At 38.5% G+C, this 23,858-nt stretch overlaps 3 protein-coding genes and 1 long non-coding RNA gene across 6 annotated transcripts in view; 1 reads left to right on the top strand and 3 right to left on the bottom strand.

Annotated features, from left to right (window-relative positions):
- The first annotated feature begins 1,115 nt into the window (after positions 1-1,115).
- On the top strand, positions 1,116-2,314 carry LOC113661097. The gene is made up of 2 exons (XR_003444971.2): positions 1,116-1,580; positions 1,930-2,314. It is a non-coding gene; the product is annotated as an uncharacterized LOC113661097 (long non-coding RNA).
- A 4,288-nt stretch (positions 2,315-6,602) lies between these two features.
- Positions 6,603-8,630, bottom strand: vent (ventral expressed homeobox). Its single transcript, XM_027174897.2, has 3 exons — positions 7,894-8,630; positions 7,586-7,785; positions 6,603-7,080 (listed from the first exon to the last, which is right to left on the bottom strand). Exons 1-3 carry the CDS (start codon positions 8,081-8,083, stop codon positions 6,808-6,810), a joined length of 663 nt encoding a protein of 220 aa, XP_027030698.2. The 5' UTR covers positions 8,084-8,630; the 3' UTR covers positions 6,603-6,807.
- A 2,326-nt stretch (positions 8,631-10,956) lies between these two features.
- vox (ventral homeobox) lies at positions 10,957-12,200 on the bottom strand. The gene is made up of 3 exons (XM_027174917.2): positions 11,855-12,200; positions 11,511-11,746; positions 10,957-11,399 (listed from the first exon to the last, which is right to left on the bottom strand). The coding sequence occupies exons 1-3, from the start codon at positions 12,123-12,125 to the stop codon at positions 11,121-11,123; spliced, it is 786 nt and encodes a 261-aa protein (XP_027030718.1). The 5' UTR covers positions 12,126-12,200; the 3' UTR covers positions 10,957-11,120.
- Positions 12,201-13,396: 1,196 nt separating this feature from the next.
- The window catches only part of LOC113661015 (kinase non-catalytic C-lobe domain-containing protein 1), a 37,585-nt gene continuing 27,123 nt past the window's right edge, over positions 13,397-23,858 (bottom strand). For all 3 annotated transcript variants that reach the window (XM_047812796.1, XM_047812797.1, XM_027174909.2), the window contains 10 exons: positions 23,226-23,336; positions 22,974-23,121; positions 22,658-22,840; positions 21,703-21,918; positions 20,666-20,748; positions 19,670-19,817; positions 19,236-19,358; positions 18,457-18,516; positions 18,183-18,340; positions 13,397-14,883 (listed from right to left, as the gene is read on the bottom strand). In XM_047812796.1, the coding sequence (XP_047668752.1) occupies positions 14,652-14,883; positions 18,183-18,340; positions 18,457-18,516; positions 19,236-19,358; positions 19,670-19,817; positions 20,666-20,748; positions 21,703-21,918; positions 22,658-22,840; positions 22,974-23,121; positions 23,226-23,336 (1,462 nt within the window). In that variant the 3' untranslated portion in view covers positions 13,397-14,651. The remainder of the gene's footprint in view (positions 14,884-18,182; positions 18,341-18,456; positions 18,517-19,235; positions 19,359-19,669; positions 19,818-20,665; positions 20,749-21,702; positions 21,919-22,657; positions 22,841-22,973; positions 23,122-23,225; positions 23,337-23,858) is intronic.

The raw sequence follows: 23,858 nt of genomic DNA, 5'->3' as shown, positions 1-23,858 counted from the left end.
CCCAGACCATTATCCCACATCTACCAAATTTGACTATTGGCCACTGTGCACCACGGTCAGAAGTGTTCTCCTGGTATGCACCAAACCCAGATTCATCAATCATACTGCCAGATAGAGAAGCATGATTTATCACTCTACAGAACATGTTTCCAGTGCATCAGAGTCCGGTGATACCGTGCTTTACATCCCTCCAGCTGCTGCTTGGCGTTATACACAACAATCTTTGGGTGCAGCTGCTCAGCCATGGAAACCTATTTCATGAAGCTCTCAAAGAAATATTCTTGTGCTTAAGTTACTTATAGAGGCAGTTTGGAAGGCTGCAGTGAGTTATGCAGGAGAGGATAAGCGATTTTTATGTGTTATACACTTGTTGGCTCAGTTCAGTGAGTTTGCATGGTTTACAGCTTTGAGGCTGAGTTGTTGTTGCCCCTAAATGTTTCTATTTTGCAATAATTGCAGTTATATTGATTTCCAGGGCCGATGTTTGACAGATGTTTTACAAACTGATTTGTGGTAAAGGTGGCTTCTTGTGACTGAACCACATTTAAAGTCTAGCTGTTCAGTATGACCCATTCTACTGCCAGTGTTGGTTTATCGAGATTGTCTGACTATATGCCTGATTTTATGCAACTCTTTGCAATAGGGTTTTCTGAATCACCTAAACCCAAGAATTTAGAGGGGTCCAGATTTTTTTGTCGATATAGTGTAGTAGGTCAAATTCATTCAGACACTTTTTAATTAAACCGACTGTTTTTATAACTCGATCTGTCCTTAACCTCAACTCCGAGTCTAAATTCTTTATTTAAGTGTTATGAAAAAAAACTATTAACATGCCTCTCAACTTATAGAACTTGGGACTGAAGAAAAAAAAAAAACAGATGAAAGTGCTAAATTGAATTATTTCTCTCTGGGTCTCACTGATAACCTTGACATGCCTGTATGTTTAGTGTGTGTGTGTGTGTGTGTGTGTGTGTGTGTGTGTGTGTGTGTGTGTGTGTGTGTGTGTGTGTGTGTGTGTGTGTGTGTGTGTGTGTGTGTGTGTGTGTGTGTGTGTGTGTTCATCCTGATCTAAGAGGCCTTGCCTGAGACCTTGAGCTTGCTGAAGCATGGGGGCATGGATTGTCTCTTGTCTGGGAGAGTGCGAGACCCTGAGAGATAACATACTTTTCAGGCAACAGAGAACACAGCGTCCCAAACCCTCAACCTCCTATCTCGAGTTCTCTGCCCCTGTGACGTCCACACCTTAGATAGCACATCATCTGCTCAGGGAATGAGCCTTCAGCATGCACAGGAGTTGGCACCAGCACCAGCCAATGCACTTTGGCATCGGCATGCCTTTAACAGACGTTGTTTACAGCAAGTTGTTTTGAGTGGAGTGTGTATCTGACTCTAGTGAGTGCAGGTGCTTGTGGAGTCCCAGAAAGAGAAGGAGGGGGAGGAGGAAGAGGAGGAGGAGGAGGAGGAGAACCAGTGAATAAAAGTTACTCTGTCTTGCTTAAACATCTTCAAGGTCTCTGAGAAGGAATAAATTCCCAAGGGAATGAGTTTCCTGGGAGAAAATCGGCCTGGCGCTGGACTGGGTAAGCTCTTTCTGACTTTTTTAATGTTTTTAAGCAATAACTTGTGTTAGACTAAAAATGTTGTTCTGTATTGTGCAGAGTTAATGATGCTAGGTTTTACACTTTTTAATGAATAAGAGGGATTTAATATTAATCTCCATGTATTTGACGTCTCAAATCAGCAGTTGAATTTTTGTTTGTTAAATTAACAATGTGGAACTTAGGCATGTCTCTGGGAATAAATCTTTTTCCAAGTTAATCACAAAGATTAAAGTTCTCTCAATGATGTTAATCCTGTATGGATTTGATCTTGTGCTTATGCATAACTTTAACTTGTTTTTTTTTTTACTTTCTGTCTCCGTCTCCCCAGGGTGACATCTGCTGAGTTGACCCCTGTTTTCTTTGCTCGTTGTTCCTTTTTCCTATGCATATACCTCTTTGAGACGTAGCATTAAAGAGGCATAGGGCATGGGAAAATGGGGCTGCAGAGGTGTTCCACAGGATGGTTCTACAAAACCTCATCTACAGAGAAAAAGCTTAGGCAAACATGCTTTTTATAAAATGCGTTCATGATCTGCCACTCTCTTCAAAAGTAGTATATAACTCTTAGCAGTGTGATTGTTTTTATTTGCTACATGGGATGCTGTGAAGAAACAGTGATGGTGTGATCTTGTGAAGTGCAGAGTGAGAATTGAAAGTCAGTAAGCAATGTGCCGCCTGCCTGTAATTTAATAAAGAAACTGAATTGAAAAGCATTCCTAAATGTGTCTGTGTTAAATTTTTCACTCCCTTGATAACCCTTGCAAGAAAGGTTTCTTTTTTATTTTATTAAGTAAAACAATGTTGTTTTGTTTTACTCTGTTCACACATTCTATTATTTGTGTACACTATTTCAGTATATTGTGTACACTATTTCAGTATATTGTGTACACTATTTGTGTATATTGTGTACACTGATTGTGACACTGGGTTTGACAGGTTGATTGAATAGCATTTATAGTTTTATTGATCACAATTCATCACAACATTAAAGTTAAATAAAAACCGTGAATTTACAAAACCATTACATAATAGATAATTCCCTGTAAGTAGTATTCTAGGAAGGTTAACTTGTTTTAAAATAAATTTCATATACATAACCAATGTTTTACATATAATATATATATCCTCTCTCTCTCTCTCTCTCTCTCTCTCTCTCTCTCTCTCTCTCTCTCTCTCTCTCTCTCTCTCTCTCTCTCTCTCTCTCTCTCTCCTGTCCTCTGAAGTATTTGGGAGTATAAAAGACTCAAAGCAGAACTGGAAACAGACAATAATGTGATGCATGTACTGAGGGATACAGGCCTGGGGTATCATTATATTGAATCAAATCCAACGAGTGCCCACTCACTGTTCTACTGTCCCTGAAGTGCTCATTACTGAGGTAGTATGAGAAAAGAGAAATATTTACACCACGGCCATCCTCATCAAATATGGAGCAGGTTGCTATGATCGATGGCGTGTGTAGAGTGGCATGGCTAGAGTTAGTGGAAGAGAGAGACAGTCAACAGGCTTTCTTTTTCAATGCTTAAAAAGAAAAAAGCTAGAGGCTCGAGCGAAACATCGGTCGATGGGATAAAAACGCAAACTCAAATGGATTTGTGAAAACTTAATGAACTGACTATTTGTAAATTCCCGTGATATACAGTGGTGTGAAAAAATGTTTGCCCCTTTCATTGATTATGTATTTTTGTGTCACACTAAATGTTTCAGATCAATCAAATTTAAATATTAGTCAAAGATAATACAAGTAAACACAACATGCAGTTTTCAAATGTTTTTTATTATTAAGGGAAAAATCCAAATCCAAATCCACATGGCCCTGTGTAAAAAAGTGATTGCCCCTAAAACTGGTTGAGCCACCCTTAGCAGCAAAAACGGCAATCAAGCGTTTGTGATAACTTGCAATGAGTCTGTTACATCGCTGTGGAGGAATTCTGGTCCGCTCATCTTTACAGAATTGTAATTCAGCCACACTGGTGGTTTTTCGAGCATGAACCACCTTTTTAAGGTCATGCCACAGCATCTCAATAGGATTCAGGTCAAGACTTAGACCACTCTGACTGATTAGACCACTCCTAAGTCTTCATTTTGTTTTTCTTCAGACATTCAGAGGTGGACTTGCTGGTGTGTTTTGGATCATTGTCCTGCTGCAGAACCCAAGTTCGCTTCAGCTTGAGGTCACAAAGAGATGGCCGCACATTGTCCTTCAGAATTTTTTGGTAGACAGCAGAATTCACGGTTCCATTTGTCACAGTCTTACAGGTATGTGTATCTATTAAAAAGCATTCGGTGGAATACACATACTGCATACATGCTCATGAAAGAGAAATGTATAACATTAGAAGAGGATGCAATTAACTGGCAAATGAATCAAGACAGTGAAAATGAGATTGTTCTTCCCAGTGTCTTTCCAGTTTTTTCTCTGCTGTTGATATCCAGCCTGCTATAATTTGCACATGATGCTCATCACATCATCATGTCCTTACATAAACTTTCAACTGATCAAATCAGCAACAATCGTCCAGAGGCTTGGTGCATGTTAATTTTCCCATTGTGTGAAAGAGATGCCTTGAGTGTCCAAGTTTCATGCCCTATATACCTAGGACTCCAGCAATGTGAACATGGCTGTTAAAAATCCATTACGGCATGTTTTAAAAGCACACAGTGCCTCCCTGTGGTGACAACTACACAAAACAAAGATTTATATCTGCTGGTTAAGTAACCTATTGTACCATACACAAAAGGGAAAAGCAAATGACTTGATAGGTAATTCAACATGCACTAAAGCTTAGAGGTAGAGCAATCATGGCACTGTGTTCTCTCATGCCTTTCAATTGGTGCTAGACCTTTTTAAATGTGTATGGTTGGTTGAGCAGAATGAGAGCCTAGACAGCCATTATTTGATGCACAACCCAAGATGGAAGCTTCATTATTGCCTATTATCTTAGCTTTAGTTAGTAAATTATACACTCACACATTTGGTTAAGTTTCTCTCTCTATCTCTCTCTGTCATCATATTATACAGGAAGGAGGTATGTTTTCACTGTTAGGAGCAAAATAAAGGTGGGTTTCCAAATATCTACATGATAAACACTATAGTTAAATGCTGTTGAAAGCACTATTTGCAGCACATCCAAATTCAGGCACCAGTATGGCACCTCCAGACAAACAAAACTTATCTTTAAGATTTAAGTTAAGCTATAATTATATGTAGCATTGTTTTGGCATGTAAATAAAAGGACAATCGAACACTCTGGTTGTCTGACATAAGAGTGGAGTCAGTTGGTTTATAGATTTTATAGATTTTACAATGCTTTCATATAGATTATATAGGTTTATAGATTTTACAATGCTTTAATATTTTATCCTTATTTGTATTTGTATCCTTAACTTGCTATCTTGGGGCAGCATACAGTATTGGTGCAGTGGGTTAACACTGAAGCCTTACAGGGTACTGAGTTTGATCTTGATAAGGTTGCTGCCTGTGTGGTTTCATATGTTCTCCCTGTGTTGCTGTGAGTTTCACCTGGATTCTCCTTTTTCTCCTGTTTCCTTTCAACAATTTAAAATAAACCATACAATTTGACATGGTGCAAATGTGTTTGTGGGGATGATGGCTTGGCATCATATCCAGGGTGAAATTTGCTTCAAGTATTCCAGGATTGGCACAAAATCTATACTTTTAGACTGAATAGGATAACGTGGTTACTGAAAATGAACGGATAAATAAATGTAAATGTGGTTGAGGTATGGTTGAAAAAAATGCTGTGAATCAGGTCTTGCAAAGTGACAGGTATATGAAGTTAATCTTTTTATATCCTATTTTCTATGTAGGCCTAATGTATAGCCCATAAATACAGTATGCTTGTCTAGTGTCTTCTTACCATAGATTAATATTGATACATTGAAACTAATGAAATAGCTTAACGGTAAGTAAAAATGGATCCGAACATTCTGCCATTCTAATGAAATAATTTGATATATAATATATAAGCCTACTCGTTTATATTTTGTAAATGCAACATGAAAGCACTGACAATATTTCACAACATGTATTTTGTGTAACAAAATGTGAAGGTACGTTGTATCCCAGACCTGAGACGGATGACTTCCTTCCATTCTGCTGGTTGGTAGTCAGTGTACAGCGGATATTGGTGAGTGGTGAAGGTGCGCGCTAATACGCTGTCGGCAGACTTTATGGCGCCACAGTTTAGCGCCTGTCCAGTGGGTGTGAATCTTAACGATTGAAACACAACAGAGCTCAATGTATCGCAATGATGTGGCCGTTACAGTTGCTTTGATGTGTCCTTGGGGATGCAAACGACGCGCCGCGCCGCTGGATGTTCGCCTGAGTGTATTTACCAACAGGAGCGCACAAACAGAGGAGCGCAAGGTGCGAAAACCTGCTGAGACGGACAGGCGGGCCAGCTCCAAGACTAGTCAACACCAGATCTGGAGTATTAAAACTAAATCACAAAAGTGCTAAAATTGTGATGTGAAGTATGTATATCTATTAAAAAGCGTTCTGTGGAAAATACATACTGCATACATGTTCATGAAAGATCAACATTTGATTATGCATACCACGCGGCCATGTTTGCAAACCATTATTTGGGTGTTCTATATACGAAAGACCTACTTCCTCCACCCATTTCTCTATGCGCCTCTACTCACATAGAGCATTCAGTAATTACCTTAGGTCATTTTTTGGCAAGGTCTATTATTTAGAATAATGTAGTATGGACAAAATGAATAAAGCCTTTTTGACCTTTGCTGGTTATTTCCTGTTGACATATTCATATAATTGTGCTTTATATCACTTATTCCAAAGTCATTTAAATAGTATGATTTATTGCATACTACCTTGATGTAAAAACACAACTGTAAAAGTCTCAAAAATCCAACAGAAATGTGTAAAATACTTTCAAATTGAGAAATTTTATTTTCACATAAAGAAGCATCTTATTTATTTACATATACAGTGCTTATTTATATACACGATTATCTTTAAGAACCATCAAACATTAAGACCATTCAAATATTAATCTACACTGTACGTGATTAGCTTATATTTTTACATCAAATTAATGTTATATAAACTTATGCTATAACTTGTGCAACAATATCGCTGTAGCTACTATAAGAACAAAACCGTGTAAATCAGTGTTAGAGGTGTCAGAGATCTGAAATCCTTCAATCGAGTGTTTGGTCAGTAGTAACAGGAGGAGAGGAGTGTCGGGTGTATCATGGCTCTGTGTGCTGTTTGCTGGTGCAGAGACACTGTGCGGGTGAGTTGCGGTGTAAAGTGCGGGAACACGGCGGCAGGCGAGAGTGTGAGTCGCTGTCCAGCCAGCGCATGGTGCTGAAACGGCGGCGGTGGCAAAATCAGAGGAGCAAGCAGTGCCGGGGTATAATACTCCACCCGGGTGTCCTGTGCCTCACGTTTCAGCTTCATCCTTCTGTTCTGAAACCACGTTTTCACCTATAGTTAAAGAGAGCGATAGAGAATTCATGTAAGAATGGAGTCAAATAACTACACACTCACTGGCTATTTTAACAAGAGCACCTATCATGTGTGCAAGTATTGGTACTTAATAAAATTTGTCACTGGACCGCTGTCTTATTGGAAAGTGAAAAGGACTACCATGGTATAACCGCTGCCCAGTTGTTATTTGGATGGTGGGCCACTTTCATCACAGTAGTGACACTGGGTGAAGCAATGCTGGACTTTTTTTAAGACAATAATATAAATATTTTGATGAGAACAATTCAGAATAGTCTATGAGAACGGTCATTAGATCAGCTGGATTTTTTTCTAAAAAACAATAATATAATAATATAACTATGTTGTTGAGAAGAGTTCTCCAACCAAAGATATACAGCCTGACCTCTCATTATGAGAGTATAAACAGGTAAATGAGTTGCGCTTATATACTACCCAATAAAGCGATAGCTGAATGTAAGGGTTTATGGTAACTAGGCCTTACCTGAGTTTCAGACAAATGCAGCTTTTCTGCAATTTTTCTTCTCTGTGTTGCCCCGAGGTATTTGTGCTTGTGAAAGGTTTTCTCCAGCCGAGCGATCTGGCAGGAAGTGAATTTTGTTCTGATCCGACGGTTTGGTCCCAATTCTACCTCGCTGTCATCACCGACCTCACTCTCCGAACCGGAAGTGTAACCACAGCTATCTGAAACAGAAGGGATAATGTTAATGACAACACGAAAAAACACCCATGGAATATTTCCTGGAATACATAGATGACCATTCACTTTAGTGTTATTATTGCTATGCTTACTTGTTGGTGAAAATGGCATCTTGGTAACATCCTTGACATTCCCATCAGAACGTAGGCTCCCTATATAAGAAGCATGTTTGGTTTGGACTGTGGGAGACCTCGGGCCGTGCACCAGAGCGGCCTCTAACCCGGAGCCGCAGTCGGGCTGAGAGCTCTGCGATAGCCATGCTACCGAAAAGTTCTTGGCCATATTGTAGTTCCTCTTGACAGACAGTGGAGTAAAAATGATTGTATTTGATCAGCAGCACTGACCTATTGTGCCAGGACTAGGACTATATGTAGGAGGTGCTACACATTATTTGCATAAGCATAGGGATCTCGTGGGAACGATAAGTGTTTGATGGGCGTTTAATAGAAGTTAATAGATGTCGCAATTGCAGTTTTTCACACGTCGGCTACACTTGTTATATCCAGGCGCCACTGTGTCTGAGTACTGATGCGCTTATCGGCAATTGGCTCATGTGATGCTAGAGACTAGAGACTTAGAAAATTGAATAATCAGTGATGTTGAGAGCAAACTGATATAATCACATAAGACAAAATCTCAGTCTAAGAAATAAGGCAGTTCTTCAGAAAACTGTGGCCATTTTAGAGCACTAAAGTGACAGAACGATTTTTGCGTTATCCTGTTTGTTCGCAAACATCATACAGAAGAGGTAAATTACAAAGTTGAATTGAATTGGAATTTAGCCTATGTGGAATATCACACTGCATACCACCGCACAAACCTCGGTACACTAAACAGAGCGTAGTAACTTTTGCTTAAATGTTCAGTGATTTTATAAAATCTCTCTCTCTCTCTCTCTCTCTCTCTCTCTCTCTATATATATATATATATATATATATATATATATATATATATATATATATATATATATATATACCGGTATGTATATATTCTATTCTATGTATACATATATTTACATTTATATTTGTGCATACATTTATATTTATGCTTGTTGTAATGTTATATATATGCATTTATATTTATGCTTGTTTTAATAAAAGTTACATTCTAGAATTTATTTAAACTAATTGATCATCTGTTGGATGTTATCACTTGCATACAGAGCCCACTTGTCTGCCTTGGGCTCACTTTTAGCCTTATTGTTCTGTCACCAAATCGGGCTTGATAGTGAAACACCAAAGCAAAGCAAAGGTGAGACAGTCCTGTTTGATGTCTATTGACAGAAGACTCTGAAGTAGGTTCTGGCGCCTTATAACTCCATATTGTTCCACCAGTTCCCTCAGGCCTCCTACTTAACTGACCAGTCTGAAAAGTTGAAACCACTGACTACAGACTTTGATTTCTTTCACTAAGAATACATTAGGAGATTTTTTTAAGACATATAGTGTGCTATTGATAATCCTATAAAATTGCGATTATTGATTCTTATTACAGTCTTTTATTGCAGTCACACCTGGATTAAAATTGATTCGATTTGGTGTATTGGAAAAGCGCACATGATTCACATCAACGCTTTACGCTTCCCATTGATGTAAATTTAACTTTTCGATTCATAGATTTTGAATAAATTAACATTTTGTGGTTGAAGAGGTCAGCTGTGAGTTAACCAACTATATCTACCACTTTTTATCCATTTAATTACATTAGCGAGTGATCAAATACTAAATGGTAATCAAGTATCTTCTGGGGATCGAGCCTTGAATAGCACACAGACTCCAGACTTAATGGAGCCAGTCCCTTAGGCTTTTGTCAAGAGTGTAGACTCATCAATGGTAGGCTTAATTAGGACTAATTGTAGGCCATGATCTACTCGTTAGGTCGCTTTTGAAGTGCGGCTGCAGAGACAAACAGAATTAGGTGAGCTGCATATGAAAGCGCAGTGTGGGATCAGCGCGGATTTGCGCTCTCTCTCTCTCTCTCTCTCTCTCTCTCTCTCTCTCTCTCTCACACACACACACACACACACACACACACACACACACACACACACACACACACACACACACACACACACACACACACACACACACACACACACACTCTCTCTCACTGCTGCATAAGGCGCAAAAATTTAAACAAGCCCCGTACACGAAATTCACCCGCGTGTGTGTGTGGGTGGGTATGAAAGACAATGCTCAAAATGTGAAATCTCATTCGACAGTCCACTTCTGTCTTGCTAGCCTATCTGGGAAAAAAAAACTCTGTGATGCAACAGTTACAACATGCACTCAGTTGTTTATACTTGTTTGTATTTTCTTTGAAGTTTTACCATTTCGACCTTATTCATTAGTATTTTTATAGTCTTCCTTGTGATATTTTGTATTGTTTGTAAATGCTGTGCCTTATATTACATATGTTTAAGATACCCAAACATTTTAACGTCCTTTATTCTGACATAGAAGACATATTAAATTTATATGTATACCACCTTCACACAAGCATATGAGTATATTTATTTTTAACCTCTTTCAAAATCTCAAAATTTCTAAATCACTGTACTGATTAGACTGATTAGATACACTGGACAAATGAAAAGTTAGACTGAATCATCATGTATCAGCATCTGGGTTTCTAATCAAGTGTCATGCTATTTGAAGTGCTTGTGAAGTGAGATTATCAGTTAGCACAAAGATCCTCTTTCTAGGCCCCAAAGCCCAGAAGCAATATAATCAACTCAAAGGAGAATGGTCTCTGCTGATAAGGGCACGAGACCGATATGACTGACATCCTAATTTATAGTAGCATATAATGCTGAACTCTGCTTATATTAAGCACTAAACTATTAAATTGCATTATATGCCTCTGTTGGGATAATTTAACCTTTAACATTAGCCACAGAGGGATTTTTAAACACCCGGGTGTTGAACCTACATGCCTCTGAACAGTTAAGCAGGTGCATTTTTATAGACAATCCTCACATTTTGACTTTGAAATGAATTAAAATACATAATTGTATGTGTCCACTTGTGGATGAATACCCACAAATGATAGAATACCCTTTTCCAAAGTTTCAGTGGATTTCAATTTCTTGGATTATTGTCTTTATGAAAATATGATTGTAATAGGTACAACAAATGACAGCCATTTTAAAATCAAATATATTTAATATCTTCTCAATAAATAAAAGTTTTTTCCTCATAAATTCTTTACAAATGTCTAGACAATTCTTTATACAAAACTGTACATCATGTATATTGCACGTCAATTAAAAAAAAAAAAAGTTAAGTGTCCACATATTCTCTATGGTATTTTGTGAAGCCTAGTAGTAATGTTGTATAGGGATCATGTGGTGGCTTTGGTGATGAATGATCTGCTGGTGCGGGATAGCGCGGTGGTGAACAGGGATAGCTGGGATCACGCGTGGGTTCTGCACGTGCGAAGTTGCGGGGAAGGTCACGCTCTGTCCGGAGAAGTGGAAAGGAAGTGAAGGAACCGGTGGGAAGAGGACGTGAGGCAAAGCTGGGAGCGAATATTCAGCCCTCAACTCCTGAACCTCACGTTTCAGTTTCATTCTGCGATTTTGAAACCAAGTGCGTACCTGCATCAGATTTAAAAAAAAATGTGTTTAGAGACATGGGCGTAGAGTTTCAGCAATCATGGGAGTTTCAGTGAGGGACAAGATAGTTAACGATGCAATTGAAGATCTTACCTGAGTTTCGGATAGGTTGAGTTTCTTTGCGGTTTTAACCCTCTCCCTCGCATCCAGGTATTTGTGTTTGCTGAAAATTTTCTCCAACTTTTCAATTTGCTCAGGAGTGAATTTGGTCCTGATTCGGCGTTGGGCGCCTCCATCTCTCTCTCCCTCACTTCCGTCTTCAATGGTGGGGCACTCGGACGTAGCGGCCTCGCTCTCATACCCAGAAGAGTAACCACTGTTCTCTGAAGCTGAATAAAATAAAAGCACATCCGGTTATTGATTTGCACCCTATAATCCGTTTTCAGTAACTTTCACAGTCAGATACAAGTACAAAAGAAGATAGTGGAGATACTTACAGCTTGGAGAGGTGCAGTTCCGTTGAGCTGAGTGCGTAAACACGATGCCTTCCTTGTCCTTCTGTTCCTCTGTGCTTGTGTACTCCTCAATCCGGCTACCTTTCAACTTAGGCTGAATGTAAACCTTGTCGTAAGATGTCGGAGGTCGTGGCTGGACCAGACAAGGCACGTGTCGCCTTAACGGAGCCTGAGAAGTTTCCACTGTTTCAGGGTCCTGTTTGGAGTCATGGTAGCTCTTGGCAAGCCAGTCCACGGAAAAGATTTTCACCATGTTTGAGCTCGAGGTGTTCCAAGTGTATCCAGTGAAAGTCTCAAGAGTGTTGCGGCGGCCTGGAGGGAAACCTCGGTATATATACACCCCTTGACACTAGGCTGCATTAGCATATGCATGTATGTTTTTAACGCCTACTCGACTCGCAATCATTAGGGCTAATGGGTCGTTATTGAAGTCTTTACATTTCCTGTGATTGTGTGAAAACCTGGCGCCACTGAGTCTGTGAGAACATCTCTAGAGACATCAGCTGTCTGCTTCTCCTTTACACTAATCCAACAGCTGGCTGAGAATAAGGCATATAACCCATAGGACTACATTTCTGATTAACAGTATTCCTATTGTTTATCAGTATCAGCCTATACACAGGAATAAAACGTATGTAAACGTATTGTTCCAAGAAAAATGGACAATACATAGGCCAGGGCTGAGTGTTTGTAAGACAGTTCGATGCAAACAATTCTGAAGTATTTAATTATTGTATTTCAGTTCAAAGTAAAGTTATAGCCAAGAGGGTTGGTGTTTTGTAGGTTTTTATTAGTTTCTTTTATCTAAAGCACACACACATGTTGTTGTAAAAGACCTTTAGGCATTTACATATCTCACTTTTACATGATATAGATATTTGTAAATGATATATATAATAATATTTGGAGATGGCAAACTCGTACAGTAGATCTAATATGAGCTCGTATTATTGGAATAGATTATATTCAACAATCTGAACGTATTATATTAAACATTATGAAATACTGGCAAGAGCATTGATGAGGTCATGTCAGAAAGCCCGTGCTGAGTCTTTTATCCTGTTGTGATTTAGACAGACTACAGTTTATACCTAGATAATTCTGTCTCAGCTGCAAAGTGACTGAAAGTGTAAATGCAAAGATTACATTTAAATTTGACTGACAGTCATGTATCTATCTGCTAGTCAATCTCTCAGACGGTTTCGGTATTGAGTTTCTCGTTTTCCTGAGCACACCTTCCTTTTTGTGAAGGACACAATAGAAATGACAATAGAGTTCAAATGGCTTTGCAGTAACACGTCTCTGGTCTCCCGGAGAGCCGCTGGCGCCGCCGCCGTTTGGACAGAGAACATCAAACGGATTACAGTAGCAGCACAGTAAGAGCTGATGGAGCTTTATTTCACATGCAAACTGCCCAAACAATACACTCTTCAATACTAATAATGCAGACAAGTCCTAAAGCGATCCAGAAACCTCTGTCGTTAGGATGCAATATAAAGCAAGGAAACACGCAGAAACTCTCCATCCTCTTATTGCAAGTTTATTTAAATGTATATTCATGTTTCATTCGATTTAACATACACTGCGAAAGTAAGACGTATTAGTAAGAGATGGAATGTTAAATGCATTGGCACACAGACAATGTGAACGCAATGTTAATCCCACTCATCAGGTTATATCTCACTGTATGTGTTGACTCACTCAAGAGTAGTTTAATCCCTTTGAGCGCTCAAGCCGCCGCCGGCTAACAATGTGTTCCTAAAGGGATCGTTTAGCTCTAGTGAGGATGATAACAGCATGGTAGTTGCTTCCTTTATCTCAGATCTGTGCTTAGAGAGGTCGGAGCTCTTCGCCTCCCAATTAAGTGTGTTTATCTGAAGCGCTTTGAAGTGGCGACTACAGAGAAGCATCGACCTCCAGGAGCGCCTGTTTCCTCACCTCGGGATGAGGGGTGGACACACACACACACACACACACACACACACACACACACACACACACACACACACACACACACACACACACACACACACACACACACACACACACACGGTCCAACAGCCTAATAATAACAATAATAGCCATATACTCTAATTTAGAAAGCTGAATTATGTGACTGCTTGACAGATATAGAAAATACAATATATGCAGAAAAATATAACCAGTACAAAAAAAAAAGCTTTAGGTTTGTACTTCTAAATTAGAATAAGCCTACTTAAAATAACCCTCTTATAATTTTACATCTGAGCATAGCTACCATGCTTTGCTGTAACTGAGCTACGCTGTGTGTGCAGTTCTTAACATGTACTTTAATAGAATTAAGCCATGGCTGTTTATTATAGATATTTCCATTCCTGTTACTGCAGTAGTAAATTGAATAATTGGCACATGTTTTAGAATATAAAGAATTATTTAAGGATTTTTCAGATGCTTTTATCAAACCACTACATCTGCAGAATGAAAACCCTGTTCTTCAAAAACGTTTGCTGATCCCCTCAGTACTTCGGTACAGGGAAGTAAGATAAAATTATTGTTTGTTTTGATTATTGGTTGTTTTCACCATAAATGTGCACAAAAAAATGGAAAAACTTTGACCTCCTTAAAAAAATTAAATAAAAAATGGATACTTCCTTGAACTGTACACACTAAAACAGCTGAGTAAAGATTCTCAGAGTTCCCATTCCTCTAATACACACAGCCTTGTACTTGATTACAAAGTTTTTGAAGCGTCTAATAACCATGTGTATTAATTTCTGCACAGAACACGAGAGCTGTTGGATCACTGAAAAGAGGCCTTGACCCTGCGCAGTGTGTCCTGAATCCGGCGTGTGTGCCGCTCTGCAGCAGGCTGGTTAAAGTTGGCGTCATTGTCAGCGGCAAGTAGTGATACATCAAATACTCCCAGACGGCTGATACGAGCTTGAAGATATGACTGAAGCTCTAGTTCAGGAGTGTATGTATACATGTGCTCCTGGAAAGCATGAACCTGACTTACCACACGTGCTATACTCCTGCAGAGAAAGAAAAGGGAAAGAAGAAATGTGATGGTGAGTCTTTTTATAGTATAGCACTTACAGGCATTGTAACAAAGCAGATTTAAAGAAATCCAGATGTTTATTTAGATCCATATTGAGTGTAGAAGTTTATGCATATGTTAGGCATGTGCAGAAATCAATGTTGTTTTTAAAACTATCTATTAATTATTGGGTTGCACTAACTGATAAAATATGTGATAATATTCAGTCTTAGGATGTAGCTAAAGGGGCATAACAACAGTTTGATGCTTCCCCAAGACCAATATCTTCATGTGTTGAATATATTGTACAGTGTGTTGTATAACTGTTTACTAGCACATAATAAATATATTTTGAATGAAACAGAGAGGACATGTGTATTAGCATTTTTCCTCAGGCAGTACAGTACTGTATGGCACAGTATCCCAAAACCAAGACTAATCAAACTGCATATTACTTGAACAGAGAGAGCATCTCATGTTTCATGTTTCCTTAAGGTTTATCAGTTCCGTCCCACTTCCCAAAAGGATTAGCTACACTAGTGTCAATAACTGTGTGAATGTGTGTTTGCATGGTGTTTTCTGACGGACTAGCATCCCATCCAGAATGTATTTTAACCTTAAGCCTTGTGTTCCTACTATTGTATCAACTAAAACCCTGACAAGGATCAAGTGCTTTCCAAATATGAATAATGAATGAATGAATGTAGGAAAAGAGGAAACAATTTTGTATGTATACTGTAAAATAGTATTGTCTATATTTTACACATTCCAACATAGTGGACAGTAGGTTATTGTCATAAAGGCTTTTTGCATGGGACTGATGTTCAGTCTAAAGAAAGTTGATTGTATTAGGCAAAACAGAAAACTTTGACCTTTCAATAGTCTATAATATTTTTAACTCAAAATATATGTTCATGGTTTGCGTAGTACCTGAGCAAAAAAAAAATAAGTTCAGCGGAGGTAGCTAGGCATTGTTTTTGGAAAGTGTCAAACGTGAGTTAATTAGTATGAGCCAGGCTGTGCCATGAAGGAATAAGTGCAAACCATACACTATACACAAACAAGTAAGAGCACAATAACAAATGAGGCCAGTTCAGCAGGCCTTTAGCTGAACTTCCCCTTTGGCTTGGGAAAAGTGTGTGTCCTCATTCCATCAGACAACTCTGAGTGTAAAACAACCAGCTGTGTGTCTAACTCTCAGAAGCACTCTCTCAGACCCTGGCATCTGCCAACAACACCCAACCCCTCAGGTACCTGGCACAAACCCATCACCCCAAGCAGGCCATCACTATTGATGCACCATCTGGCTGCACACACTTCTCACGCATGGTGTACACAATCTTGTGAACACTCAGGATGTGCGAACCCAACTGGACACAGCGACATGTACAGTCACCAGCTGTGTCATTACCACTCGCTCAGAATCTCTATGACCTTTGATCCCCACAGATGTCTACCAATGTACGTGTGTGTGTTATTGTAAACATTTTGTGATGGATGTAGTGACAGTGATAAAAGTTTCAGCTTTGTGGAGCCTATATATATACAGTACAGACCAAAAGTTTGGACACACCTTCTCATTCAAAGAGTTTTCTTTATTTTCGTGACTATAAAAATTGTAGATTCACACTGAAGGCATCAAAACTATGAATTAACACATGTGGAATTATATACGTACATAACAAAAAAGTGTGAAACAACTGAAAATATGTCGTATTCTAGGTTCTTCAAAGTAGCCACCTTTTGCTTTGATTACTGCTTTGCACACTCTTGGCATTCTCTTCATGAGCTTCAAGAGACCTGAAATGGTCTTCCAACAGTCTTGAAGGAGTTCCCAGAGATGCTTAGCACTTGTTGGCCCTTTTGCCTTCACTCTGCGGTCCAGCTCACCCCAAACCATCTCGATTGGGTTCAGGTCCGGTGACTGTGGAGGCCAGGTCATCTGGCGCAGCACCCCATCACTCTCCCTCATGGTCAAATAGCCTTTACACAGCCTGGAGGTGTGTTTGGGGTCATTGTCCTGTTGAAAAGGTGGTGTGTCCAAACTTTTGGTCTGTACTGTATATATATTTATATGTACATGTGTACCAGATGCATATATATATATATATATATATATATATATATATATATATATATATATATATATATATATATATATATACTACTTTGGGCCATGATTTCCTAGAGGTCTGTTAGTTTGAGCTATGTGGTTAATAGTTTAATTTATACAGTGTCCAACTTAACCTGTCAGTGGGAAGTCTGAACTTGGAATTACATAAATATCAGCTCTGTCTATTTGAGCTACAAAGTAGGAAAGATGTGGGGGATGTTGTAGCCTAGTGTTTAAGGACTACCAATTGGAAAGGTGAGTTCAAATCCCTGGTCCACCAAGCTGCCACTGCTGGGCCCCCTAGGAAGGTCCTAAGCCCTCACTTGCTCAGTTGAGATCAAATCTAAGTCGCTCTGGATAAGGGTGTCTCCCAAATACTGCCCAAAACATGGACATGATTTGCTGGCAACTATCTAGTCAGCAGCATTAGTGATCATAAGTTGATTTAAGTGACATTTTACTGACATGATGTCATATGCTCAACCCTGGTTTTGAGGACAATTTTCGGTCAGGAGGGGACATTTTATTTTTGTTCTAGAAAATGATGACGTTATTTTAGTTATAACCTTGAAGCATTACTAAGCCTGAAAGTCCAGTCTTGGTGATTGTGTGCTCAAATGAGCACAACTGGAAAGCTGGATTCATATTGGATTCCCCTGGAATGTCCACACCTGAGACTGACAGCATTTAAATGGTGCACGTAAAGAATGGATACAAATCCAGTGAAAAGATGATGCACTCTTTTATCTTGCATATTTGATGTATCTCACCACATTTAATCTCTTTTCAGTTATAATCTTCCTGAAATCCCGTAAAGCTCTGATCTCAGCACAGCTATCAAGATCCAAGAGAGCACGCAAAAACCTAATTTATATATTTTTTCTACCTTAATATGGCCAGTGGGAGTTCTATCTGTGGAAATGTGTTCTCAGACAAGAAGGTATCTTGATTAGATTAGTATTATGTTTTATTACCGTTAGTTCAATTACTAAAATTCTTGTGTGTGTACATGGCACATGATGTAATTTGCACAATTATTCTTTGTAAATCGCCTACAGCATGCCCACAGATTAATAGGAAGATGATCCCAATGCACACACATTAGCACACATTATCTGGGATCTTTATAAATGCGTCTCTGTAACGTCTCTGTAAATCTGAATAATGCCACAGTTTCTGACCGTAACTTGGGCCACTTGTACGCTCCGTTAGTCAAAGTGAAGGCACCAATCTCAAGCTGTTGTATGTGCATAGCCAGGATGTGTGCATCTGGTAGCGTGGGCTGCCTCCTTCCTCTCTCTCCCTCCATCAGACACAGACTGTCACTCTTCAAAAACACCTGCAACACAGACACGAAGTAGATCAGCCTTGAGTTAGCCAGATCCAGTTAATCCAGATATTTCTGTTTCAGCATAAATGCTATCTTTATCTCTAGCCCCAAGCTCTCTCTCTTACCTGAACTGCTCTGATCTCCTCAAGAACATCTGACATCTTTGCTGATAGCTGCTTCCAAGCCTGCAAGTGAAAGCAGTCCCAAAACGTAATATAGTTTTTTACCATTCAAAGTTGTCACTGAGAATGTAAATTGCCTGATTATGCAGTTGTTTAGTTTTTTTTTAACATTTTAGCAGTTACCACATTTTCTTATGAGTAAACAGTATATTTTAGTATCTTATATTGAATTACAAAAAAAAAAAAACACAGGACTTAACCCAATAATAATATTATTTATTTTACTCATCTATGCATGTGTGAAAAGAGAAAAATAAAAAACCCTTTCTCCATCATTAGATCAAACCAGAGACTGCACAGAGAAAAAATTATGTGCAATTATGTTGACTCATTAGCAGCTTATAATCTTCAGTCAACTATGCTTCCCACTAATTGGCAAGCAGGAATATGATGGATTAAAAATAAACTGTGGTATAATTATAGATGCTGCTTCACTACTTAGTCAATAAAATAGCTTACCTCCAAGCTACAAATGAACCAATTTGCTATTTGTCCTGACACTATTAAAATAATACAAATATTGACTGACATATAGCTCTGGAGGTTTGTTTTTTCTGTGTAGCAGTAAAACATGTAAACTGTATGAAATATATGGAATTTACAGCTAGACTCAATAATATGGAGATAATATAAATTGTATTTAATATTGCAAACATAATGTTCCTAGCTTGAGAAAGAGAAAATGCAAAAGCAATATTACTGTCATTTTTGTCCAATTTTACCGGTAATTGTCGGACAATCACATTCTCCAGTCCTCCAAGAATCTGCATGGCCGTAGCAAAGTTTCTTGCCTCATAACAGTGTTTAGCAATAGAGAGAAACTTGCCAAGCAAGGCTGTTTGAACCTAAAAGACAAAAACATGAATTCAGTTTAGTTCCTAAGGAAAGTTAAACAACAGAGTTGAGTTGGAGACCGGTTTAGAAGGAAGCACAACAACATCTCCATTTTGAGAACAACATTTGGGTCAAAACTTTCTAAAGAATATATTCAAAATTTAAGATTTAGTATCATGCACTAAAAAGATGAAGGTAGAATATTTGAATGTTATATAACTAGACCAACAATCTGTATAGTGAGTAACTATTTAATACTTTCAGATCTACACACAGTGTGCCCAAACTTAGCACATTCATTATTGGCTCATTACAGTATTACCTTCACTGAGTCTGTGATGACAATCTCAGCTGAGACCCAGTTACTGATGCTTTCTGCATATCTCAAGAGGTGTTGCAGAGGCCCATCAGAGGCCCCTGACTCATCACCCACAAACAAACTACTGCCCTCTACGGGTGGGGCTTCAGATCTGTCCAGAAAAGATAAATAAGCATAATTATGGCTGGTATTAACACTGCTTAATGCAGATGTTTGTTGTTTTATTTGGTTAATTCAATAAATAATCCATCTATCTATCTATCTATCTATCTATCTATCTATCTATCTATCTATCTATCTATCTATCTATCTATCTATCGATCTATCGATCTATCTATCTCTTATCTTATTAATGTTAGTTTAGGTGTATTCATGTCTAATTTGTTGACACTAATATGTTAAATATCTGCACTTAAGGGAATCTTAAAGTAAAACATCAACCAATTTTAAATGTGATATTGGAAATGAGAGGCTTCATATCCAATACACATCCATGCAGTCAAAATGGAAAAGCTTAGATCAAGATTTTTGCATCACACTTCACTGCATATCCCACATGTCACTGCTGGCTCTTATCCAACACTCACACATTTCTTCACATACAGCAGGAGTGCCAGTAACAGCTTATGTTCCAGTACTGGCTTATTTTCTTTACCTATTTGGCCTAATCATGAACAGCTCATTGGAACCCCAGATCAAACATTTCTCTCATAAACAATCATGATCGAAGATTGTCACGTTGTGTTTTTTGTTCCTAGTTTTGTTTGTAGTTCTTTAATGTGAGTATTGATTTTGAAACCGTGTATAACAGGTCTGGTGAGGTTAATGACAGATGGATAAATTCTAATATGCAGAATATGCAACAATCAGGTTTGAAATGAAGAACACAATCACTGAATGTCTGTCTATATATAAAGCGATAAGACAAGGTCTACATGTTGCTACCATCAGATTTATAACTAAAGCAATATGCAGATAGTGACTAAAAGGGTGACTCACTTGGAGAGGCTGCCTGCCCTTTCTTTCACTCCCTGTGCTCTGGTGTTGAGAAAATGCACAGGGTGACAATCTTGGAATATTTCCTAAATTAGAGACAAAACAGATGGAGGAATTTAGGCACAGATGCTGATGAAACAAAACACACTTACTTGATGAAGTAAATCAATAAAGAAATGAGCAGAGAGAAAGAGCGAGAGAGAAAGAGAGAGAAAGTGAGAGAGAGAGAGAGAGAGAGAGAGAGAGAGAGATCTTGTCTCCCTCTAGTGGTTGAGGTTAGCAAGTGAGTTATTAATAACAAGGGAAATAGAAAGAAGAGCAATATTCTTACAGAAATAGTTATGTTAATTTTGTTTTTATGACCAAATCTACAGTGGAATCTATCTGATAAAAGGTTCAATAGAAGCTCAAGAATATTTTCATTCGATGATGCGTATTATGTCAAGGTGGTGTACAATGTCATTATAATGTTCAGGATGGAAAAGCCGCTTGTATTGCTCTATAAAATGTTGGCTCTGTTTCTCTTCTACTTGGGTAAAAACTATATATCAGATGCAATGAGATTTATGCTTAAAAAACTAACTGACAAAAGCTTAAAATTTTAACAATAAGATGGGAAAATCAACACTTTCACTGTAAGAGCATCATCAAAAATCAATTGCAAAGTTCTCACCCTGTATAATCAGAAAAAGAAGAATATTTCTGTTTGTTCCTACTGCATTGTTAAAGAAATGATTACGATATCAAATTATGTTAAAAAATAAAATAGCACAAAGTTACTTTTGATGGAAGGCACATAGCACTAAATGGCCATCATGTGTTTTCACAGTTCATTGTTTGGATATGTAAATACTGTAGCATTGCATATAAAAATGTTGCCAGCTTTGCCCCAATGTACAATTTCCTAATGGAACCTTCTGTACTGGCTATATGGCTAATGAAAAAAAAATACTCCTCTAACTCTGGGAATAGCCAGGAGCAACAAAGAATGACCAAAGACAAATGAGTGGAAAAACAAGAGCTTCCTGCTCTCTTGGTACCTGTTGGAGTAGTGTGAGCTGTAGTGCTGTGTTCAGGGGACTGTGCTCTGTCTGACTGAATGCCACTCTCTCTTCATTCCTCAGAGACACTCTGGTTATCTGGCTCAGCACAGAACTGTAGCAGGGTCGGGGCAGTGCTGAAGCAATTGAGTACACCTTCTCCTTAGGTTGGTTCACCTGGGGCTCCACCACCCGGGATATACGCCACTGAAAAGTCTGTGTGTAACACACATAAACACGCAAGTGGAAATAACTGGCAATATGAGTAGAAATAAAGCACTTTGCAAACAACGAATTATATAAGAACATTATTATTATTATTATTATTATTATTATTATTATTATTATTATTATTATTATTATAATTATGATGATGATGATTGTTGTTGTTATTAGTATTGTGGTGGTGGTGATGATGATGATGATGATGATGATGATGATGATGATGAAGATTATTATTATTATTATTATTATTATTATTATTATTATTATTATTATTATTATTACTACGGGGTCACGGGGAGCCTGTGCCTATCTCAGGCGTCATCAGGCATCAAGGCAGGATACACCCTGGACGGAGTGCCAACCCATCGCAGGGCACCCACACACTCTCCTTCACTCACACACTCACACAATTTTCCAGAGATGCCAATCAACCTACCAGGACACCCCCGAGGAGGACACCCCCGAGACACAGGGAGAACATGTAAACTCCACACACAAGGCAGAGGCGGGAATCAAACCCCCAACCCTGGAGGTGTGAGGCGAACGTGCTAACCACTAAGCCACCATGCCCCCATTATTATTATTATTATTATTATTATTATTATTATTATTATTATTATTATTATTATTATTATTATTATTGCTGTTAATTTGAATAATAATTCTATTTACAGGACAGCACCATTATGAGTTTTTTAAAGGAAAATGAGGATAGGACTATCATGCTGACCTTTTTTGCTGCATCATCAACAGAAGATTTCCTGCAATAGGATTGAACTGACTGAACATCAAGATCCTCCCTTCCGCTGGCTGGACTCTCACCACGATTTGATACCCCACATCCCCGCCTCTTTTTGGGACTGTTTTGTAGCATGGTGAGAAGACTCTCTCCACGACTGTCCACTGGAGCCACCTGCAGCCACAAAACAATAGCAGTTGCATTGGTAATTCTCTAACAAAGACAATAGACTAGCAACCATCATGAAGGCCATGAAAGGCTGTTGTGATTCAGCATTAAACTGATGATTGATGCAGCCTTAAAATACCTCAGATGTGAGGAAGTTGTCAAGGATTGTTTGAAGGGAGCAGCTGAAGGTAAAATCCACTGATCGTCTGTCTTCAATCCAACACTCTAAGAGGTCCAGGGTGCGATGGTACACCTTAGCACTGTCAGTAGTGAAGTCCTTGTTGGCTCTGTATGCATATTTTATAACAGACAGCAGGATAGCAAATGTTAGTAATTAACTATTAAATAACATTTCTCAAAATTAAAGGTATTGATATGTCATGATGCTTACACTACAGAGCTGTTAAACTTGTCCATTAGAAACTGGAGGAATTCCTCAGGAGTACAGAAGTAGCGGTATGTATAGAGAAAGTGTTGGATGTATCCTTCTACAAGAGCATTTCTGTCAGAGAAGGAAAGAAACGTTGATATAAACATTTCCGTCCTGGTACCACTTATGCTGCATTTGACTGAAGATCATAAATCATCATTTCAAACCTCTGACTAGGGAAAAAATAAAAATAAAGTGCCCCACTTAACATCACAATTCATCTTAAAAGTGTTCAGTGGGGTTGAGGTCCACACCAACCTTGGCAAACACCACACCAACCTTGGCAAACCATGTCCTTGGTTTTTGCACAGGCGCATTGTCATGCTGGAACAGGTTTGGTAATCTAAGCCTACAAAGTCTTTCTAGACAAATTTGTACTTCCACATTTGGGAAACAACCAAATATGTGTGTGACTGTCAGGTGTCCACTTTTGACTGTGTAGTGTACAATATAAATACAACACAATATACAAAAAAATAAATGGGAAATGAGAGAAAAAAGATTTTTGGTGTACACAAGTCAAAGGGCTGCAATAGTAAGGTCAGTAGTGTCATTTTACTTTGTACAGTGGATAAGTAATATGATTCAGTGTCA

This window comes from Tachysurus fulvidraco, chromosome 4 (genome assembly GCF_022655615.1).
Source record: "Tachysurus fulvidraco isolate hzauxx_2018 chromosome 4, HZAU_PFXX_2.0, whole genome shotgun sequence".
In the NCBI taxonomy this organism is placed as follows: domain Eukaryota; kingdom Metazoa; phylum Chordata; class Actinopteri; order Siluriformes; family Bagridae; genus Tachysurus; species Tachysurus fulvidraco.
The sequence above is the reverse complement of the archived record's forward strand: the minus strand, read 5'-3'. Positions and strand labels throughout refer to the sequence as shown.

What these genes read in the sequence shown, in the direction of transcription:
- vent (XM_027174897.2), bottom strand. Translation starts at nt 8,083, where the DNA reads ATGGCCAAGAACTTTTCGGTAGCATGGCTATCGCAGAGCTCTCAGCCC. An exon ending in GATGCCATTTTCACCAACAA is followed by an intron (nt 7,786 to 7,893) that starts GTAAGCATAGCA and finishes CTTCTGTTTCAG; the next exon opens with ATAGCTGTGGTTACACTTCC. An exon ending in TGCATTTGTCTGAAACTCAG is followed by an intron (nt 7,081 to 7,585) that starts GTAAGGCCTAGT and finishes CTTTAACTATAG; the next exon opens with GTGAAAACGTGGTTTCAGAA.
- vox (XM_027174917.2), bottom strand. Translation starts at nt 12,125, where the DNA reads ATGGTGAAAATCTTTTCCGTGGACTGGCTTGCCAAGAGCTACCATGAC. An exon ending in GAACTGCACCTCTCCAAGCT is followed by an intron (nt 11,747 to 11,854) that starts GTAAGTATCTCC and finishes TATTTTATTCAG; the next exon opens with CTTCAGAGAACAGTGGTTAC. An exon ending in TCAACCTATCCGAAACTCAG is followed by an intron (nt 11,400 to 11,510) that starts GTAAGATCTTCA and finishes AATCTGATGCAG; the next exon opens with GTACGCACTTGGTTTCAAAA.